We start from the raw sequence: 22,348 nt of genomic DNA, 5'->3' as shown, positions 1-22,348 counted from the left end.
AATACATCCACAAAAGCACTAAATAGATCACATTTTGCTTCACATTAGGGGATTTGTACATATCACATTAATGTGTGCAATAATGCACTTTAAGTACATAGGTACCATTATTACAGTAAAATGACAGTGGATTAAAAAAATGAGATAAAGGGTACATGGAGTATACAGCAAAAGGCCAATTGAATCAGATTAGTAAATTAAATAAATAAATAAGTTTCAATGCTTGTACAGTCATTTTATGACTATTCTAAAGATCCTAGAAATATCTGTTTCAAGGAGAATTGTACAAAGATAGCAGGAATAAATCATTTCATGAAATCCTAAAGATAAAATTGCATGTTTGCAAAAGCAAAAAAACAGATTTCATTTGGCATACAAGCTAAAGCAAAATTTCTCCTTGAATAACAATACATTAGGTCATCCGAAGTTGCAGGAAGCTCATTTCACATGACACTTTGATCCCTTATGTTTAAGGCCAGGCCATCGCTGTCAGCTGTGCTAATCGAGAAATCCAGTATACATAGGCAACTGTTGCTAATCACAGATTAAAGTCATCTCTTAAGTACCTTTCCTGGGATCATAACCAAGCACGTGGAATAAATATTGAAATGACTCTATATAAATCACTGAAAAGCAAAAACTAACCGCACGGAATTGGAAACAGCATTATGAGAGGTGGTCAAAAACAAGAAAACAGGAAATATAAATATAAATAGTGAATGGAATAATGTAAATAATGAATGAATGACTATGCTAGATTGCTAAACCATCACTTAAATCGAAGATGACTTTAATATAGATATGATTAAATAAATAGTATGTAATAACTGAATGAACAAAGACAAATAAGAGATACTAACAAATACCCAGCATGGCCATATTTCAGCAAACTGCCTTCATCGTGGGTTAAAACCCTAAGTAATCTCATTATATAGAAACAGATGCAAAATATATAAATGCAAGACAAAAATAATATATATAATATTTCCAAATGTATCAATTCTAAAGTTCAAAGCCTAATTTGAGTCTCACAGAACTGCTTAGTCAGATTAGAAGCTAATTTTTACAACGCATGTAAGTCATGCAGTTCAATAATGCATAAAATTAACAAGAATTTATGTGCTCTTCATGCACAACTTTAGGGGTAGCAGACTTTTTTTGTAAGCCAAAGTTCATATCGTAGTCTTGTTGTGGATGTGGTTTGGGATCAGATAGCTATTTTTTTTCCAGGGATGTGCATTTATTTAAAATCAAAATGCATAATGTGACAAATAAGGCTAATTCATTTCATTTGGGGGGCTCCGAAACGAATGGGGGGCCCCTAATGAAACAAACCTTATTTATTCATTTTCTTTTAAACAAATACATCAGGCCTAGGCCGAGGTGCCAGCATTGCACTCAGGCATAGGCCGAGGCCCAAAGCAAGGACTGCGGCCTAGACCCGAACATGATGCCAGGTTCTCGGCTGAGGTACAGACTGATACCGGGACCTCGGACAAGAGCCCCAAAAAACAAAAAAACCCCAAACTTACCTGATCCGCTGGGTCCCGATGCTTGGGCCTTGGCCGGACCTAAGCCCAGCCAAGGCCCAAGGCTGCAACCCGACCCAGACGCCGGGTTCTGATGCCTAGGCCTCAGCCTAGGCCAGGGTCTGAGCCCAGACTCGATACCACAGTCCGACCTGGATCTTGACACCAGGACCTATTCCCAACCTGGATCTTGACACCAGGACCTATTCCCGAGCCCAGGCTCAATGCGCAGCCTGACCTGGAGGCCAGGTCTCGACACCAGGGCCTAGGCCCGAGCCCAGGTCCACAACCCAACCGGGAGGCCAGGTGACAATACCTGGACCTCAGCCGGGGCCCGAGACCAGGCCCAATGCTATGACCCAACCCGGAGGCCCAGTCCCGTTGCCGGGACCTAAGCCCGAGTCCAGGCCCCATGCTGGGACCTAGGTCTGGACCCAGGCCTGATGCCGCAGCCTCAGCCAGGAGGCCAGGTCCTGATGCCTGTACCTGAGCCCAGGGCAGGCCCAAGCCTCAGTGTCCAGGCCTGGGAGCTCCACAGTCCATCTTCATTTTCCGGATCTTCAATGCCAAATGATTGGCGTCACTGGGGTTGCACCAGAGTTAATTAACTCCAATGTATTCACCCCTGCCGATGGCGCCATTTTGATGTATAGCAATGCTTCCAGTTCATGGCATCGGGCCTGGGACTGGCATTATTTTATTTTTATACTTTTACTCTTATAGGTGCTAGCAGATAATAATTGTAGCTTGCGATTAAGAAGGAGCATGATTTCATGGTTTGTTATATAGTCTTGGGTTACAGCATTCTCCTTCAGACCTACATAATATCAGACTAAGATCTTAGGGTCGGATTTTAAAAAGGTTACGTGCACCGGGCCTATTTTCAAAAGGCCCGGTGCACGTAACCATTGCCGCTCTGTTGAAGGATCGCGTGTCAGCAGCCTGCCAGCGCACGCAAATTGCGCCTGCCCAGAGGCAGGAGCAAAAGGTAAGATAAAGGACACTGTGGGGGTTAGAGTAGGGCTGGGGGGGAATGTTAGAGGAAGGGGGTGGGTAGGTCAGGTTAGAGGGGAGGGAACGGGGGGAGGCAGCACGGCTCGTCGCGCACAAGGTGCATAATTTTGCAGCCCCTTGCGTGCGCCCCGACCCCCGATTTTATAACATGCGCACACGCCGGGTAGCACATGCACATGTAGGCCACGCGCACTTCTTTTAAAATCTACCCCAATATGTGGAATATTGTTGCAGATTGTTGATCTGTTGTGCTTTACAAAGCTCAATAAAAAAATAAGTTAAAAATATCCTTAATCGGACTACCCCAATTTCAGCTTGTGTTGGAGCATGGCTACATCAGCCCGGGGTGGAGTTAATTGTATTGTTTTAGAACAGGGGAAATATAATGTAACTCAGGAAGGCAGCAGAGAGTGGCTCCTGTCCACCCTTGTTCCCTCATCTGCCCTCATTCTTCTCCAGCCCCTGCCCTTCAGGCAGCCTACGGGGAAGAAGAGGAGAGAGGTGAGCCTGGAGCAGCTCGCTCTGCTCCCTAATCAAGCCCCTCCCTCCTATTCTTCAGGGAAGAGGAGGGGGATGTGATCCTGAAGCAGACACTGCAGAGCAAAGAACGGACACAAAAGGAAGCTGAATCGGCACGAGTTACAAACTGTGAGCAGCAGTGCCAATAATGAAGGCTTCAAACCTGGCCTCGATGATTCTCATTACTGCTAACAAGTTTTTTACTCTTTGTTAATTCAACCCCATTTTTGTGTCCGTTACCCAGGGTTGCATTTCTGGTAGATTGACTCAGAATAGGCGATCTGCCACTTTGTCTAGGACCCGATGAAGTGGAGCAGAGCGAGTTATGGCTCCCTGCAGAGATGGAATGAGAAGAGGGCGTTTGCGTTTTTGGGGGTGTGAGAGAAAGAGAGTGTAGGGGTTTTGGAGACGAGAGAGAGGTTTCACACACACCCTGGCCCTAAACCAGCTTTACCTTCTGGGTTACACTAATCCGGTTTGGCCCAGGTTGGGTAAGCAGGGAGGGGGCTAGTGCTTTTTTTTAAATAAAATCTCTCATTGAATCACACCTCATTCAATCACGGTAGTGTTTTCGGTCTATCATCCTCCTTGGTTTTACATCCACCCATTTTTTCCTGGTTGAAATGTTTTTGTCCCTTCAGCTGAGCTCTGAAAGACTGATTATATCGGGTAACCAATATTCATGTGAGTGAGACCTCCTTAGTATTGGCTGAAAAATTCCTCATCGCAATGACTTCATTAGGTCTGTCCTAGGTTATTAAGTCTCCTATGCATGAGGCTGGCCACATAAGAACATAAGATATGCCATACTGGGTCAGACCAAGGGTCCATCAAGCCCAGTATCCTGTTTCCAACAGTGGTCAATTCAAGTCACAAGCACCTGGCAAGTACCCAAACATTAGATAAATCACAAGCTACTATTGCTTATTAATTACTTTAATAGACGTTTATGGATTTTTCCTCTAGAAGCTTATCCAAACCTTTTTTAAACCCAGTTTCACTAACATCTGTAACCATATCCTCTGGCAATGAATTCCAGAGCTTAACTTTGTGCTGAGTGAAAAATAATTTTCTTTGAATTTGTTTTAAATGAGTTACTTGCTAACTTCATGGAATACCCCTAGGTCCTGTTATCTGAGAGAGTAAATAATCAATTTATATTAACTTGTTCAAGTCTTTTCATGATTTTGTAGACTTCTATTACATCCCCCTCAGTCATCTCTTCTCCAAATTGAACGGCTCTAACTTCTTTAGGCAGTCGTTCCATACCCCTTATCATTTTGGTCGCCCTTTTCTGCACTTCTTCCAGTGCAGCTATATTCTTTTTGAGATGTGGTGACCAGAACTGTACACAGTATTTAAGGTGCGGTCTCACCATGGAGCGATACAGAGGCATTATGATATCATCCGTTTTATTTTCCATTCCCTTCCTAATAATTCTTAAGATTCTGTTTGCTTTTTTTGATCACCACAGCACACTGAACCGACGATTTCAATGTATTATCCATTATGATGCATAGGTCTCTTTCCTGGGTGGTAACTCCTAAGATAGAACCTAACATCATGTAACTACAGCAAGGGTTATTTTTCCCTATATGCATCACCTTGCACTTGTCCATGTTAAATTTCATCTGCCATTTGGATGCCCAATCTTCCAGTCTCACAAGGTCCTCCTGCATTTTAACTACTTTGCATAATTCTGTGTCATCCGCAAATTTAATCGCCTCAGTCGTCATACCCCTATCCAGATCATGTATAAATATATTAAAAAGCACCGGTCCCTGAGGCACTCCACTATTAACCTTTTTCCACTGTGAAAACTGACCATTTAATCCTACTCTCTTGTTTCCTATCTTTTAACCAACTTGCAATCCACAAAAGGATATTGCCACTTATCCCATGACTTTTTTGTTTTCTTAGAAGCCTCTCATTCAGGACTTTGTCAAACTCCTTCTAAAAATCTAAATATACCACATCTACCAGTTCACCTTTGTCCACATGTTTATTCATCCTTTCAAAAAAAATGTAGGAGATTTGTGAGGCAAGACTTCCCTTTGGTAAATCCATGTTGGCAGTGTCCCATCAAACCATGTCTATCTAAATGTTTTGTGATTTTATTCCTTATAACAGCTTCCACGATTTTTCCCAGCACTGAAGTCAGGGCTCACCAGTCTATAGTTTCCCGGATGTCATTTGGAGCCCTTTTTCATTCCATCTTTTATTGGTACCAGACTCTGCTCTGACTGGCACTTGTATATTACCAGTGGTTTGATCCAATCACTCTTTTATTCCCTTTTGTTTGGTGCTAAAGCATTGCGATCTGCACCTTTTCCAACCAGTCCTTAGTAAACCATCTCGAGCAGGAATTGTGCTAGCTTTTTTGCTGCCCTGTGCCTCCTCGTTCTGGTTTTGCTGCCCTGTGCCTCCTCGTTCTGGTTTTTTAACACAGAACTTTTGTTTTTCCAATAACAAACACGCATTAGAAACTCTGTCAGTCTCCCACACTATCCTAGATTTTCCTTACCTGCTAAAGAAAAAAAAAAAGCTGTGCTCCCTCCAGCGATCCAAACTTTCATAATTGACAGCTCCCCCAAACCTAACTCCATCTGCAATCCAAAATTCCTAAATTGGGCAGGAGTGATCCCCAGGTGCTCTTTCCATACCTATCGGTAGGTAAAAATGGCACTGGCTGGCCAACAATGAAAGAAATGATTAATATGGGCCCCAGAGAGTAAGGAAGAGGATAATTCTGCTCTAAGTCTCTATAGCAGGGGTGCTCAAACCGGTCCACATAGAAACATATTACCATAAGCTTGCTGGGCAGACTGGATGCATCATTTGGACCTTTTCTGCCGTCATTGCTATGTTTCTATGTTGCTATATGTATTTGTATGTCATCATTGGAAAAAATATTATTTTTAATTGTTATTTCACACTCTGAACACTTTGTGGTAAAGTGTGCAATAATTACACTTGCCACAGTCATCCAGGCCTGTTTGATTTCCTGCTTGGATTACTGCGGCTCATTCTACACTGGGATTCAAAAAGAACTAAATCAGTGCCTGCACCATATTCAGAATGCAACATCTCGACTGATGCTGAATGCAGATTAATTTGAGGGGATCACTCCTATCCTACGGTCGCTGCATTGGCTCTTGATGCTTTACAGTAGCTAATTCAAAATCTTGGTTCTGGCTTCCAGGCTCAGAATGGCTGTATAACCCCTGACCTCAGCTACCAACTCACCCCACATATGCCCATTGGCATCCCTCACTCCCGATCATAAGCCCACCTAAAAGTGCCTAAACCTAGGAAACTACACCTCACAACCAGCAGTCAGAGAGTTTTCTCTGGTTCAATGCTAACCCATCAGACAAGGCCTTAATTTGCTATTTTTCAAAAAGCTAATTAAAATATGTTTCTCTGAGATAGCTTTTAGGCCACAAACCTAAGTTGGTCAGTTTCTCCAGCTGTGCTCACCGAATATCAAAATACTTCAGGAAATTGTTCCTCTTAAAAGGCTGCTGGATATGCATAAGCAATCATCCCAGCACACTAAAACTGTATCCAAATGCTTTCTCTACTGATCTACCTCATAGTGCCTTATTCCATTATTGTTCTCACAGTTGCTTTAACTTAAAGCAACTCTCTGATGTATTCTCTGACTTATTTACTTTAGTGTAATTGCGATGACTACTGCGCCTTCATTTGAGACATTATTTATTTATTTATTTATCGAGTTTTATCTACCGTCATTCGGATTCATCATCATAAAGCCATCATAAAGGTTTACAAAAATATGAAGGTTACAAGGTTAAGGGGATTAACAGGGTTTCAAAAAGGTTCAAACAGTTGTTAAACATAGGGAATGTTACGGTTCTGGACGCGAGCGCCGCAACCAGTCCCTTACCTCCGTGCTCCTGGACCTGTTCCCGCTTCTGGAGGCCTGGTTTGCGGCCTGTTCGGCGGCGTCCTCGCGGGGGCCGCACCGCTGGGAAGCTTCCCATGGACGCCCTGCTTCTAGGAGCGCGCACGCGCCACTTGGGCACTTTTCTAGGCCATTTCCCGCCAATGGTGACTGCACCCAGTTCCTGACGTCAGATGCCGTGGCCTTGATAAGCTGGCCGCGGACACTCAGTCTTTGCCTTGCAATGGGCTTACCTCCTGGTTCCCTGTTGCTTCGTGCCCCGGAGTGAGCTGCCTTGGTACTCGCTCCGATCCTGCTTGCCTGCTACAGTACCTGCTTGGTTCCTGCTTGCCTGCTACAGTACCTGCCTGGTTCCAGTACCCGAGTCTTGCTACAGTTCCTGTCTACTGTTCTAGTCTGGTTTCAGTTCTCAGTCCTGATCATCAACCCGCCTAAGTCCCAGCAGCCAGGCCCCTACAGGCTCCTCCCGGGGGGGGGGGCTTCGGCTTCCAAGGGTAAAGCCGCCTAAGTCCCAGCGGCTGGGCTCCTACGGGCTCCTCCCGGGGGAGTACCAGCTTCCAGGGTGAAGAGCACCTCTACATCCTGCCAGAACATCTGCCTCCCGGCCTGCCATATACTATAGACATTGCACACCTATCCCAGTCTCCTGCAGGTCGGCCCAAGGGTCCACTAAATTGAGACTCCATAACAGGGGAATCATATGCTAGTTAGTTACTGTTCTGTTTTATGTTTCATTTCTTAGTTATAATCTATAGTTGAGATATGTTCATTTATTCATTTAATCTTCAGGTTAGAGTGGAGGGTGAAGATGTTGTGTTGTTCATTGGGTGAGCTGGTATGCTTTGTTGAACAACCATGTTTTTAGATCTTTTTTGAATGTTTTTAGGTTTTCTTGGGTTCTGGGTTCAGTTGGTAGGGAGTTCCAGAGTTTTGGGCTACCTAGAGATATTGCTCTCTTTTGGGTTGAGGTGAGTTGATTGGAACGTGTAGGTGGTGTTTTTAGAAGTCCCTTATTTGCTGATCTTAGGTTTCTGTTTCGGGTATGTAGTTTTATAGAGGAGCTTAGCCAATTTTCTTGTTTTCATATATAATTTTATGAAGGATGGATAGCACTTTGTATTCAATCCTGAATCTTATTGGTAGCCAATGTAGTGAAATAAGTGTTGGAGTGATGTGGTCGTGCTTTTTGGATCCAATGAGGATTCTTGCAGCTGCGTTCTGTAGGATCTGGAGTGGGCGAATAGTGTTTAGAGGTAAGTTGAAAAGGAGTGAGTTACAGTAATCTATGTTGGAGAAAATTAGTGATTGAAGGACTGATCTGAAGTCATTATTGGAAAGAAAATGTTTTAAGTGATGGAGTGTAAGTAGTTTATGATATCCGTCTTTGATTTTTGTTGTGATATGGTTTTTGAAGGAAAGTTCTCTGTCAATTATTACTCTGAGGTTGCGAGCATGATTGATTGGAGATATAGCCGTATTTTGATTCATTAGGTTGAGTGGTGGTATTTGAGGAGAGTTGTTTCTTCTGTCTAATAAGATCATTTCAGTCTTGTCGAAGTTGAGGATGAGTTTTAAGTTGGTTAGTATTTCCTTTATATTGTTTAGGTGAGTTGCTGTTGATTTGTAAGTTTCTTCTAGTGATTTTTTTATTGGGATTAATATTTGAATATCATCAGCATAGATGAAGTGGGTCAGATTGAGATTTGATAGGAAGTGGCATAATGGAAGTAGATAGATGTTAAAGAGTGTCGCTGACAGAGCAGATCCCTGGGGAACTCCAGTGTTTAGATTGATTTTATGACTGCATGCACATCCCCACTCTTGGGTGCTCATTGTAATACTCAAATGAGCTGGTGTGCTAAAAGAGATGCACAATGGATAAATTGCACATTCCTAGTGCATCTATGGCATCGAGCACCCAGGAGAAATGGCTGTGCGCAGGTAAGGAACACAGACAAGCAGCTTTCTGAGCATCCGTTTTTCTAACCCATGCACAGCCATGAGTTAGGAAAATGGACGCTCAGAAATTGAACTTCCCTTTTCCTAACCTGACCACTATCAAGTTTTTTTTGTTTTTTTTTTCATGTTGCAGCTTTCAGTGGTTCCCGCAACAATATTAAGTAGGAGGAACCACAGAAAAGCTGTATTTTTTGTTTTTCTGACCATGCAATTGGTAAAGTAAATATATGTTATAAGAGCTTCTCCCGTTCTGTCAAATGATAGGACTCGTGCTTGGGAACATACCGGATTCTGCACAACTAAGGGCAACAACATTGCTAGCATTTTATCACTCCTTTCAAATGTCTAGAACTCTTGCTTTATCTCCTGCGATTGTGGAATTCTAGGCATTGCTTTTCATGTTAAATTGGTAGACTGGACTTAGTACGGTACATTATAATCCCTCCTCCGTACATATTTTCTATATTGATATATCAGCCATCATAAAAGGCACTATCAGCATTGCCTTCTTATTAATCATGTGGTTTCACAAAGCAGTGTCCGGCAATCATTTTTGTGCATGCAAATAAAAGAAACTATCTTAGCAATTTAGCTTGTTAAATTACGCTGACACGGTCCGCGTTTTGAAATCGTGTTTCTGCATCAGGGGTCATCAGAACCATATAGTTGTCTTGATAATCATGTCACTACGAAATACACGTAGATTCTTCTACCTCGCTAACACCGGCGTCTGGTATCATATCGTCTGCTTCCCTTTCTAACGTCGTAGTTTCCCCAAGGTTTTGTTTCATTTTGCATCTTCATGAATCATCAAAATATAATAAAGCAATTTTGATTTTAAATGAAAAGATCTAGATTCAAACCTAATGATTTCCAGTTTGTTCTTGCTGCAGTTCTGCTCACTGGATTATTTCCAGGAAAAGAAACCTTTTTAACTTGATTCATTGCCTGTTTAGCATAATGTCATATTCACCATGGGGAAAGAGTGAGCAGCCTCCTGGTGAGGTGCTGAGCAGCGGCTCAGGATTAGCAGCTGCAATGAGAGTCCTATAATCTTCTGATGCCTTTGGAAAGCTTAAATGAGAAATGGCAGTGCAGCTGCCACAGGGAAATGAGATTCCTCAGACACCCTGTGCTGGGCCTTCCACAATAAGTAACCCCAGTTAACAAGGTACTTGAACGGCAAACAAGTCTGAGATCTAAATGCAGCCGAAAAGCATTAGCCGGGATAACGATTAGGGTTTGTCCTGTCCAAACCACACGTTGCAAGGTGGGCAGGCACTGCTATTACAAATTAGGGGACCGATGCAATACAGCGCGCTCAGCCGAGCGCACTGTATAACCCGCAGTCGGACACGGGTTAAAAAGGCGCTAATCCACCCCCTAATGCAATAGGGGGATTAGCGCCTATTTAACATGTGTCTGGCGCGGAGTGAATGGGATAGCGCTCATCACATGCAAATGCATGTGAATGAGGCTATTACTCATTCGCCCTAATGCAAAAAAATAAATGTGTGTCTCAGACGCACATTTATCGCTCAGCTATTAACGCCTGCCTGGAGCAGGCATTAATAGCTGAGCGTATTGAAAAAACTACTTTTCTGTACTTCTTTTAAAAGTAAAAAAACCCCAAAAAACTCAGCTGGCCGCATTGAAGACTGGCCGGCTTCGTTAAGAAAACTGACGCCGATAAACTCTAGGTCAGTTTTCATTACTGACGGACTGCAGTTATGAAAACTGACGCCGAGTTTTGCAGCTGCTAATCCTGAGCCTCTTGCGGGCGCCATGCACACATTAAAAAGCGAGTGCTGACTTTTCAGCACCTGCTTTCCGAGGTTTTTTGGCATTGGCCCCTAGGTTTGTTCCTCAAGCTCCTGCCTAGTTAACTGCCTTATTTTGTCCATGCATGAAGGGGAACAGCTTTCTTAGTGACTACATCATTATTATTAATGCCAAGTGACCTTTATTCACAGGAGAGATTGTAGGCCAGTCCTGGATTTTTTGACATCCCATTCCCAGTGCATGATGGTACCTGCAGGGCTAATTTCAAATAATGAGGCTGATGTAATAAGACCTGCGCTGAAATTGGCGCTGTTTTTCTGCACGTAATTTTTTTTCAGCGCGCACAGGAAAAACTAGGCGGCTGCCTGGGATGTAATAACAGGGGAGTGTGCTAATGGGATACGTGCAGAAAATCCGCACAGAAACTACACACGCCATTATGCACGTAACACCATGCGTTCAAGGCCCTACGCAGAAAACCCGCCGGTGTGTGGAGACCCGCGATTGATGATTATCGGGGCAAAAGCCTTTCCCTTTCAAGACAGTGAGCCAGGAGTGGGACTGAAGGTGGGAACCTCTTGGGCCCTCCTTGAAACTGCCTTCTCTCCACCTGTTCTCTCTCCGACCTGCTGCCACACTGTAAGGCTTCTGCCGCTGTTCGGCTGACCAGCAAAACGTACCGTAGCATCAGAAAAACGAGAACGTAATCCATGCTTACATTAGAGCTGCACAGACACACCCCCACACCAATGCCAGCAATGAGAAAAATGGTCTGACAGGCACTTTAACGTAACTTCTGCCCTGACCCAGGAGCTAAAAAACCCGCTTAAAAACCCCCACACTAACCGTTCTACCTGCTAGTGTGGTTCCCGGCATAGCCTGTGAATGGATAATTGCCTCCTTTACATGTCATTTGCACTCACTTGCGTAAAACCTGCTGACCACGTCAGGTTGGGAAAATGTGGGCAATTGCTCATGCAAAAACCCGCCGCAGGTTGAGAGCGGCTTAATACATCAGCCCCAATAAAAACAGAGGCTACAAATATAAAAATGCAAGTTCAAAATGTACTCCCCAGAAGTTAGGCGGGATCAAATCAAAAAGCAATTAGGAACTGAAAATCGTGTAGGTAAATTTATTCAAGAAGCAGTCTATGTAAGAATCAAAGATTCAAGAAAATGTTCGGCCACCGACACGTCCGTGATTCGCCACAGATGCATTGGGAGGGACAATGAAATAAACATAAACATACAATAAATGTGCCAGAGATCATCTCAATTGCAGATTACAGTAAAAACACCCAGTCATTGATTCTCACTAATCAGGTAACCCTTTAGTGCCAATTCTTGCATTTGATTTACCTCTGACAGTAGCTGCTGCCCATGTCAGTAGTCCCTCCATGTTAAAGTGACTTTCTGCATAGGTATGAACTTTAGGAATTAGAGGTACGGTTGAGTGTTTTTACTGTAATCTGTGATTAAGATGAACTCTGACTCATCTATTGTATTTTATGTTTTAGTTAGTTGTCCCTCCCGATGCAGCTTTGTAGCGAAACATGGACGTATTGGAGGTGGTACTGATGAAATGAATACTGTGACCACAGGACGAAGATGAAGAACTCAGGAAGAAGACTAGGAACTGCTAAGACAATGACCAGGAACATAGGAACGAAAACGAAGGAACACACTGAGGCAACTAGATCTACTAATGGTAGTTGACCTATTGCTGAGGCAAGGATGAGCAGCTGAAATGGGCTTTTATTGTCCCATGCTAGTGATGTCATTATCGGGTGCTGCAGGCCCTTTAAGAGAAGCAAGGTCGGGCATGTGCACATCTTAGGCGGCCAGGGGAAGCAGCGGTGTTGGAGGCAGGCTGAGCATGGCGGCCTGCCTCGCTGCCACTCTGGGGTCTTTGCCGGCATGAGTGGCAGCATCAGGGGCAGGCAGAATGCGGTGTCCTGCTACGTGTCTATTTGGTTGCGTTCCCTGACATTGGGAGGGATCGCGTTGGCCTCGGGGCTGGAGGTAAGGATGGCGGTCTGTGGGCCTGCCCCGTGGACCGCCGAATGCAACACTAGTACTTCACCCCTTAGGCTTAGAAGTAAGTGTAATAACTTTTGTTATTAAACACAAACTAAAACTTAGTTACGCATATTAGAATAGATAAGGTTTATTATATTGGTGGGCCTAGATGGAGAACTAGAAACTGTGTCCACTATAAAATAAATGGATAAAATAAAAACTGCTATGACTCATGCATGGGAACATGCTGGATAACTTCTTCTGCACCTCTTCGCTGCATTTCATCTCTCGGTTCAAGGGCCTACAATGCTTTATTTTATCTCAGAATTCCAGCAGTTATGACTTTCTATCATGATAATTTAATGAATGCAGTTTACTGCATACATTATAATTTATTTATTTATTTATTTATTTAAGGCTTTTTTATACCAATAACCGTTTGCATATCGTATCGATTTACATGGAACAGTAAGATAAGAACATTTCCATGGAACGGTGTGTAACATAGATAAGATAGATATATATGGTTAACATAGGTATAAAACTATGGAAAGAAGTAATAAAATATTAATACTAGTTATAATGAGAGTGGTATATAATTTCACAGGGGAATACAAAACATATTTACAAGGGAGAAAGTGAGGGGGGAGTGGCTATAAGGAGGACAGAAGGAGAGAGGTGGAGAGGAAGGAGGGGAGGGGAGGGGAGAGGAGAGGTGGGAGGGAGGGAAGAGAGGAGAAAGGTAGATAAGGGGCATTAAGTGACAGCCTGTTTGAAGAGCCATGTTTTTAATTTTTTTTTTTTTATTTCTGAGTATATGGTTCCATGCAGACGTCAGGCGGCATTGAGTTCCAGTTTATGGGGCCTGCAATTGATAGGGCTCGATCTCTTGTGGAGAAAAGGTGTGTGAGTTTAGGGGATGGTATGTGGAGGGTTCCTTTATAAGCAGATCTGGTGGGTCTATTGGATAAGTGGAAGTGAAGTGAGTTGTTGAGCCATTGGAAGTTTTGGTTGCGTACGGTCTTGTGTATGAGGGAGAGGGTCTTGTAAAGAATTTTGCAGGATATGGGGAGCCAATGGAGGTCTCTTAGAATAGGTGTAATGTGGTCATTCCTACGAGTATTTGTGAGGATTATGGCTGCAGCATTCTGCAGCATTTGGAGGGGTTTGATGGTAGAGGCAGGGAGGCCTAGGAGGAGGGAGTTGCAATAGTCAATATTTGAGAAAATTAAGATTTGAAGGACTGTGCGAAAATCATTGAAGTGAAGGAGGGGTCTTAGTTTCTTCAGGACATGAAGTTTGAAATAACATTCTTTCATGGTGGATTTTATGAAGGTTTTAAAGTTTAGTTGGTTGTCAAAGGTAACGCCAAGATTACGTACATGTTGTGCGATAGGTGTAGGAGGGGGCAAGGTGTTGGGAGGAGTGTGGGTAATGGTGAGGGGATTGTGGGAAATGATGAGGAGTTCTGTTTTGGTAGTATTGAGTGAGAGGTTAAATTTAGTGAATAGTTGATTTATTTATTTAATGTTTTTATATACCAACAATCGTTTTGAACATCTCATCGGTTTACAGAAAAAGTAATGCAGCAACAGGCTTTAGAGTAAACATGGAACATTGAATTAAAATACATGATGGAATAATAAAAAAAAAAAGTGAGGTGTGTAGGGAATCAGTGATTGGGATGAGGATTTGGACGTCATCCACATAAATGAAATGGGGGTGGCCTAGGCCAGATAAGAGTTGGCAGAGGGGTAACATGTAGATGTTGAAGAGGGTAGAGGATAGAGAGGAGCCTTGAGGTACACCTCGGGTTAGGTCAATGGGGTCAGATTCGAAGTTACCTAATTTGACCTTGCAGTGTCTATTTTTGAGGTAGGATTCAAACCAGTGGAAGGCGGTTCCTGTTTTGCCGATGTTTGTGAGTTGATTTAATAGAATTTTATGGCTGATCATGTCAAATCCCAACATCAGGCCAGACTGCCGATCCCTTCTCCTAAACTAACCAAACTCACATCCACTAAAAAACGTTCTTTCATCATAGCAGGAACCAAAATGTGGAACAGTATGCCTGCTGATCTGCGCCAAGAACCCTGCCACCGAAAATTTAAACAGAACCTAAAAACATGGCTGTTTAGAAAAGCCTTTCTCTGAAGGATGAAAATCATGCAATTACATACTTTGCTGCTCAACTTACTCCTGATTTCCTCTATTCTACATTGCCTTTCCTCTTCCTGTCTCCCCTTCCTCCCACACTTACTCCCTTCCTCCGCACTATGATTCCTCCACTCCCTTACCCACTTTTCCTCACAAATAATTCCGTATTGTTAACATTGTTACATATATGTATTTTGATATGTATACGCCTAGTTTTCTGTTAATTTAGCACATTGCTTGTTCCTTCTATATTCATTGTAAAGCCTTTGGCTGAATTACTGTTTGCTGACAACCGAGGTGATGTGCATTACGTGCCGCGGTATATAAAAAACTATAAATAAATAAATAAAAATAAATAAAATGCTGATGATATGTCAAGCATTGCTAGGATGTAGGAATTCCCATTGTCCATACCTTTGAGTATGGTGTGTGTGAGTGATAATAGGCGTGTTTCTGTATTGTAGAATTTCTGGAAACCAAATTGAGAAGGGGCAAGAATTTTGTGTTTGTCAAGGTATTCAGAGAGATGGATATTGACTACTTTTTCTGTGATTCTGGCTAAGAAAGGAAGGTTTGAGATTCTTCGAAAGTTAGAGAGTTCTGATGGGTCGAGATTGGGTTTCTTTAGGATGGGTTTGATAATTGCTTGTTTTAGCATGGTGGGGACGTTACCAAGTGTGAGGGAGCAATTAATGATCTCAGATATGGGTTTGGCTATTAGGTTTGGAATGGTTAGAAGTAGTTTGGTGGGGATGGTGTCTCGCAATGACAGAGAGGAGCACTCGGGAGGAGGTGTGGCGCTTTATGTCCGGGATGGCATAGAGTCCAACAGGATAAACATCCTGCATGAGACTAAATACAAAATTGAATCTTTATGGGTAGAAATCCCTTGTGTGTCAGGGAAGACTACAGTGATAGGGGTATACTACCGTCCACCTGGTCAAGATGGTGAGACGGACAGTGAAATGCTAAGAGAAATTAGGGAAGCTAACCAAATTGGTAATGCAGTAATAATGGGAGACTTCAATTACCCCAATATAGACTGGGTAAATGTATCATCGGGTCACGCTAGAGAGATAACGTTCCTGGATGGAATAAATGATAGCTTTATGGAGCAATTGGTTCAGGAACCGACGAGAGAGGGAGCAATTTTAGATCTAATTCTCAGTGGAGCACAGGACTTGGTGAGAGAGGTAACGGTGGTGGGACCGCTTGGCAATAGTGATCATAATATGATCAAATTTGATTTAATGACTGGAAAAGGAACAGTGTGCAAATCCAAGGCTCTCGTGCTAAACTTTCAAAAGGGAAACTTTGATAAAATGAGAAAAATTGTTAGAAAAAAACTGAAAGGAGCAGCTACAAAAGTAAAAAATGTCCAAGAGGCATGGTCATTGTTAAAAAATACCATTCTAGAAGCACAGTCCAGATGTATTCCACACATTAAGAAAGGTGGAAAGAAGGCAAAACGATTACCGGCATGGTTAAAAGGGGAGGTGAAAGAAGCTATTTTAGCCAAAAAATCTTCATTCAAAAATTGGAAGAAGGATCCAACAGAAGAAAATAGGATAAAGCATAAACATTGGCAAGTTAAATGTAAGACATTGATAAGATAGGCTAAGAGAGAATTTGAAAAGAAGTTGGCTGTAAAGGCAAAAACTCACAGTAAAAACTTTTTTAAATATATCCGAAGCAGAAAGCCTGTGAGGGAGTCAGTTAGACCGTTGGATGATCGAGGGGTTAAAGGGGCACTTAGAGAAGATAAGGCCATCGCGGAAAGATTAAATGATTTCTTTGCTTCGGTGTTTACTGAAGAGGATGTTGGGGAGGTACCCGTAATGGAGAAGGTTTTCATGGGTAATGATTCAGATGGACTGAATCAAATCACGGTGAACCTAGAGGATGTGGTGGGCCTGATTGACAAACTGAAGAGTAGTAAATCACCTGGACCGGATGGTATACACCCCAGAGTTCTGAAGGAACTAAAAAATCAAATTTCAGACCTATTAGTAAAAATTTGTAACTTATCATTAAAATCATCCATTGTACCTGAAGACTGGAGGATAGCAAATGTAACCCCAATATTTAAAAAGGGCTCCAGGGGCGATCCGGGAAACTACAGACCGGTTAGCCTGACTTCAGTGCCAGGAAAAATAGTGGAAAGTGTACTAAACATCAAAATCACAGAACATATAGAAAGACATGGATTAATGGAACAAAGTCAGCATGGCTTTACCCAGGGTACGTCTTGCCTCACAAATCTGCTTCAATTTTTTGAAGGAGTTAATAAACATGTGGATAAGGGTGAACCGGTAGATGTAGTATACTTGGATTTTCAGAAGGCGTTTGACAAAGTTCCTCATGAGAGGCTTCTAGGAAAAGTAAAAAGTCATGGGATAGGTGGCGATGTCCTTTCGTGGATTGCAAACTGGCTAAAAGACAGGAAACAGAGAGTAGGATTAAATGGGCAATTTTCTCAGTGGAAGGGAGTGGACAGTGGAGTGCCTCAGGGATCTGTATTGGGACCCTTACTGTTCAATATATTTATAAATGATCTGGAAAGAAATATGACGAGTGAGATAATCAAATTTGCAGATGACACAAAATTGTTCAGAGTAGTTAAATCACAAGCAGATTGTGATAAATTGCAGGAAGACCTTGTGAGACTGGAAAATTGGGCATCCAAATGGCAGATGAAATTTAATGTGGATAAGTGCAAGGTGATGCATATAGGGAAAAATAACCCATGCTATAATTACACAATGTTGGGTTCCATATTAGGTGCTACAACCCAAGAAAGAGATCTAGGTGTCATAGTGGATAACACATTGAAATCGTCGGTACAGTGTTCTGCGGCAATCAAAAAAGCAAACAGAATGTTGGGAATTATTAGAAAAGGAATGGTGAATAAAACGGAAAATGTCATAATGCCTCTGTATCGCTCCATGGTGAGACCGCACCTTGAATACTGTGTACAATTCTGGTCGCCGCATCTCAAAAAAGATATAATTGCGATGGAGAAGGTACAGAGAAGGGCTACCAAAATGATAAGGGGAATGGAACAACTCGCCTATGAGGAAAGACTAAAGAGGTTAGGACTTTTCAGCTTGGAGAAGAGACGACTGAGGGGGGATATGATAGAGGTGTTTAAAATCATGAGAGGTCTAGAACGGGTAGATGTGAATCGGTTATTTACTCTTTCGGATAGTAGAAAGACTAGGGGGCACTCCATGAAGTTAGCATGGGGCACATTTAAAACTAATCGGAGAAAGTTCTTTTTTACTCAACACACAATTAAACTCTGGAATTTGTTGCCAGAGAATGTGGTTAGTGCATTTAGTATAGCTGTGTTTAAAAAAGGATTGGATAAGTTCTTGGAGGAGAAGTCCATTACCTGCTATTAAGTTCACTGAGAGAATAGCCACTGCCATTAGCAATGGTAACATGGAATAGACTTAGTTTTTGGGTACTTGCCAGGTTCTTATGGCCTGGATTGGCCACTGTTGGAAACAGGATGTTGGGCTTGATGGACCCTTGGTCTGACCCAGTATGGCATTTTCTTATGTTCTTATGTTCTTACCATGTGACAGGGGCTGACCAATGGCATCGGTAGCCCCTGTGACATAGTAATGGCAAAGGGTATCGGCGCCATTTTGCTTACTGGCAGCCGATGGCCCGAGTGAAGGAGATTGCTCCCGGACCCCCGCTGGACCCCAGGGACTTTTGGCAAGTCTTGGGGGACCCTCCTGACCCCCACAAGACTTGCCAAAAGTCCAGCGGGGGTCCAGGAGCGATCTCCTTCACTCGGGCCGTCGGCTGCCAGTAAGCAAAATGGCGCCGATCGCCTTTGCCCTCACTATGTCACAGGGGTCGGTCCCTGTGACATAGTGAGGGCAAAGGCGATCGGCGCCATTTTGAAACCAGTCCAGCACCAAGGATATGAGTGCAGGGGATGGATCCTGGACCCCCGCTAGACGACCAGGTACATGGAAAAGGTTTTGGGGTGTGGGGGAAGCAAAGGGGTCATTTGTAAAGTGTCGGGGTGGGTTCTTTTTATCGGGCCATCGGCGCCATTTTTAGTAATGGCAGCCGACGGCCTGAGAGTGGGAGATCGCTCCCGGGATTCCCATTAGATCACCAGGTATTTCTAAAAGGTTTTGGGGGGGGGGGGTAAGGGATTAGTTTTAAAGGGTCGGGGTGGGTTTAGGAGGAGTTTTGGTGTGCCGGTTTTCCTGCCCTCCCCCCAAATAACTCCTGTTAGTGGACACTAACCCCATTAACGATTTTTCACGATAAATCGGGGGAATTTCTATTGTTTCACGCACTCTAACGATTTTTGACGATTTAAAAAATATCTGATGATTTTTTTAAATTGTCAAAAAACGATTCACATCCCTAATACTCACTATACTTAGTTTTTCTACAGCTCTGCCATCCTGGGATCACTGTTCCAGTATCTGAGGGACTACAGCCCAGCCGGGCGCTTCCAGCTCACTACTGCCACCTCTGGTGGTTCAATATACTGTTTAATAAAATAACTAGTGTGTGTCTGTCTCCAAACTCTGAGCCTGACCAGTGTTCCCTTTCGGGATCTTCCCCCGGGGGCATGGTCATCTGCCACCGGCCCAAGGATCCACCCACAATTATCACAAATAATAACAGAAAGGACAATGCATCACCTGGAGAGCAGGCCCTTTCCTGCTACACCAGGATCTGCCATCTCATCATCTCATTCTTCCTATGTGCTCCTTGGTGAAAGTTGAAGCATACAGCCCCGCCTAGGGGTTACATGTGTATTTCGTTTAGAAATTATCCTGTTTTAAATTATATATATGTCACTGAATCTGGAGATAAACAATTCATTTCAAAACAAATAAATAAATTCTGCATTACTTTGCTAAAGTGTAAAAAGATTGTTTCTTTGGCATATCCTGGAGGAGTTGGCAAGTGGACAGAGATGTGTCAGCCTAGTCTCTGGCATTGAACCTTGACTTCATTTAGATCAAGAGCTGCAAATTTAGGCTGCTCTGCCAAAATACCCATCTTGGATCACTGGCATAAGCTGCTTTGTAAAAACTGCTCACTGAATTCAAGTGTTTACCTGGTGTTAGGAATACCTTGATGCTGTTCAATCACCCAAAAAGGTGTTCATATAAGAGACTAACCTTTTGTCGGATCTTTGTTTGCCTTAGTTTGGGCTCTGCTAACTTGAATCAATGTTTTAAGTTTTTGCCAAAGGTCCATTTGTTGCTTTATAAGTTCATTCTGCTCCTCTCCTGACTCACAGTTTTCCCGGTGAGCCTTCAGGTATGCCAGTTCCTTCAGATGCTCCTGAATTTTCTGCTCATGTAGAAAATGAGAATGAAAAACATAATTTTCTCATGAATGGCATGTAGCTAAACTGTACTCTCTGCAGCTTTATAGCTAAACCTCATCTGCAAATATAACAGAGGTCTCATCCAACAAGTCCTTAAGAAAAGACGTGAGGAGGATAACTTTACCGAGTATTTTCAAAGCAAAACGTATGCATGCAAGTTCACTTTGAAAAATCCTTGAGTAATCAGCCGAATGCACACACAAATTACCTATTACAGAGTTAACCTGCTCCGAGCAGGGCATAATTTATTTGTCCGTTTTAAAATCAAAAAAATTATGGGCCAGATTTTCAAAGACCTATGTGCGCCGGGCCTATTTTAAAAAGGTCCGGCGACGAGCGTAAAGCCCCGGGACCTCTCTAAGTCCCGGGGCTTTGGGAAAGGGGCGGATTGGGGGTGGGGCGGAGCTAGAGGTCCCCGGCACAGCGCTCATTTGCTGCTGTGCTGAGAGATTGTGCGCCAGCAGGGTGCCGGCAGGGTGCTGGCGTGCGCAACCTGCGCCTGCTTCAAGCAGGTGCAAAAGGTAAGAATTTTTTTTGGGGGGGTTAGGATAGGGCTAGGTGGTGGGTAGGTTAGGGGAAGGGATAGGGGTAGGAAGGTTAGATTAGGGGTTAGGGAAGTTCCCTCCCAGACCGGTCCTAAATTGGAGCGGCCTGGGAGGGAACGGGGGAAGGCCGCGGGCATCAGCGCGCGCAAGTTGCACTAATGTGCATCCCCTTGCACACGCCAACCCCTGATTTTATAACATGCGCGCACCTGCTCGCGCATGTTATAAAATCAGGCATCCATGTGCATGCACTGGGTAGCGCGTGCACATGTACGCCCGCGCATTAGTTTTAAAATCTACCCCTATGTGCACAAGTTGCAACTCTGTGCTGATGCCAGCTCCCCCTCCCCTGGGAATGTCCCTTCTCAGTTTGCAGAAAAGTACACAGGAATCTGAGTTACGTGCACCCTTCTCTTTGCACGGAGCTCTGATTTCTAAAATGCCACTTACATGCATAAAACAGGGGAGGGGAGGTTTGCGCACAAGTCATTTTGAAAATTGAGCCCTAGGTATGCAAAGAACGTCTGTGACATTTCATCTATGACATTTCATTCCCCTCCCCCCTACCCCATCTCTCTACCCCTACGTTTCATTTAATCCCTACACATTCTACCCTCCTTCCCTCTCCCCCCCCCTAGGTTCCTCTACCCCCCTCTCCTCTCAAATTATACTCAAATTTATTTAATATGTCATCGCCTCATATTGGATATGTATATACTGTTATAATATTATTTTATTTTATATATATTAGTAAAGCCTATTCTTAACATTTAAACATTCAATGTTACTTTCCCTCCTTATATTCCCCCTCTTACCCCCCCCCCCTCAATTGTTCTTTTGTTAATTTGTTATAAATTGTTGATATAACTCTGTTCGATGTAAAACGCCTCCCCAGGCGTCTGTTTGCGTTACAATGTGAACCGATGTGATATCCCTGATGAATGTCGGTCTATAAAAATTTTAAATAAATAAATAAATAAATAAATCTATATAACTTTGAAGTAATTTCCTGGCATGCTTAGAAAATTGCACGCCAGGATCTATAAATTGCACCTGGAACAAATCAGTATAAACGCTTCAATATTGCAATATTTTATCTTTTTTATTTAAATAATTAGATTCTACTAAGATTTAGTGTATTGATTCTGCAACTGAGTGCAGTGATCTCAGCTAATAGATGGAAGACTGGCCTTGCAGATGCAATGGGAATGCAGACAGTTCACAATATCTTGTTGAGTTTGTACATCTCTACTGTGAGAAGAAGAAAGGAGTCGCTTGGTTAAGTACCTCCTGTACCTGATTATAGCTCACCTTAAGCTCTTATTTGGAAAGGCAAGTAATGAAATCTAAAATCCAAATCCAGGTGGGCCCCTTTTAAAACGCTTCAGTTTGTGAAAAAGAGGCATGGCTTCCACTGTATATGTGTTCATTGGTATTTATGTCAGTTTTGTAAATAAAATTGCTTTCTACTTTCCATTCATTCCAATGCTGGGAAAAACGATTGTTGGAAAGAAGATTT

General features: G+C 43.0%; 1 protein-coding gene across 1 annotated transcript in view; it reads right to left on the bottom strand.

Annotated features, from left to right (window-relative positions):
- The window catches only part of VWA3B (von Willebrand factor A domain containing 3B), a 632,585-nt gene that overhangs the window by 87,571 nt on the left and 522,666 nt on the right, over positions 1–22,348 (bottom strand). Inside the window, exon 29 of the mRNA XM_029603312.1 lies at positions 20,116–20,247. Coding sequence (XP_029459172.1) covers positions 20,116–20,247 — 132 coding nt within the window. The remainder of the gene's footprint in view (positions 1–20,115; positions 20,248–22,348) is intronic.

This window comes from Rhinatrema bivittatum, chromosome 5 (genome assembly GCF_901001135.1).
Source record: "Rhinatrema bivittatum chromosome 5, aRhiBiv1.1, whole genome shotgun sequence".
Lineage (NCBI taxonomy): Eukaryota > Metazoa > Chordata > Amphibia > Gymnophiona > Rhinatrematidae > Rhinatrema > Rhinatrema bivittatum.
Note: the sequence above shows the minus strand (reverse complement) of the source record. Positions and strands in the feature narration are given on the sequence as shown.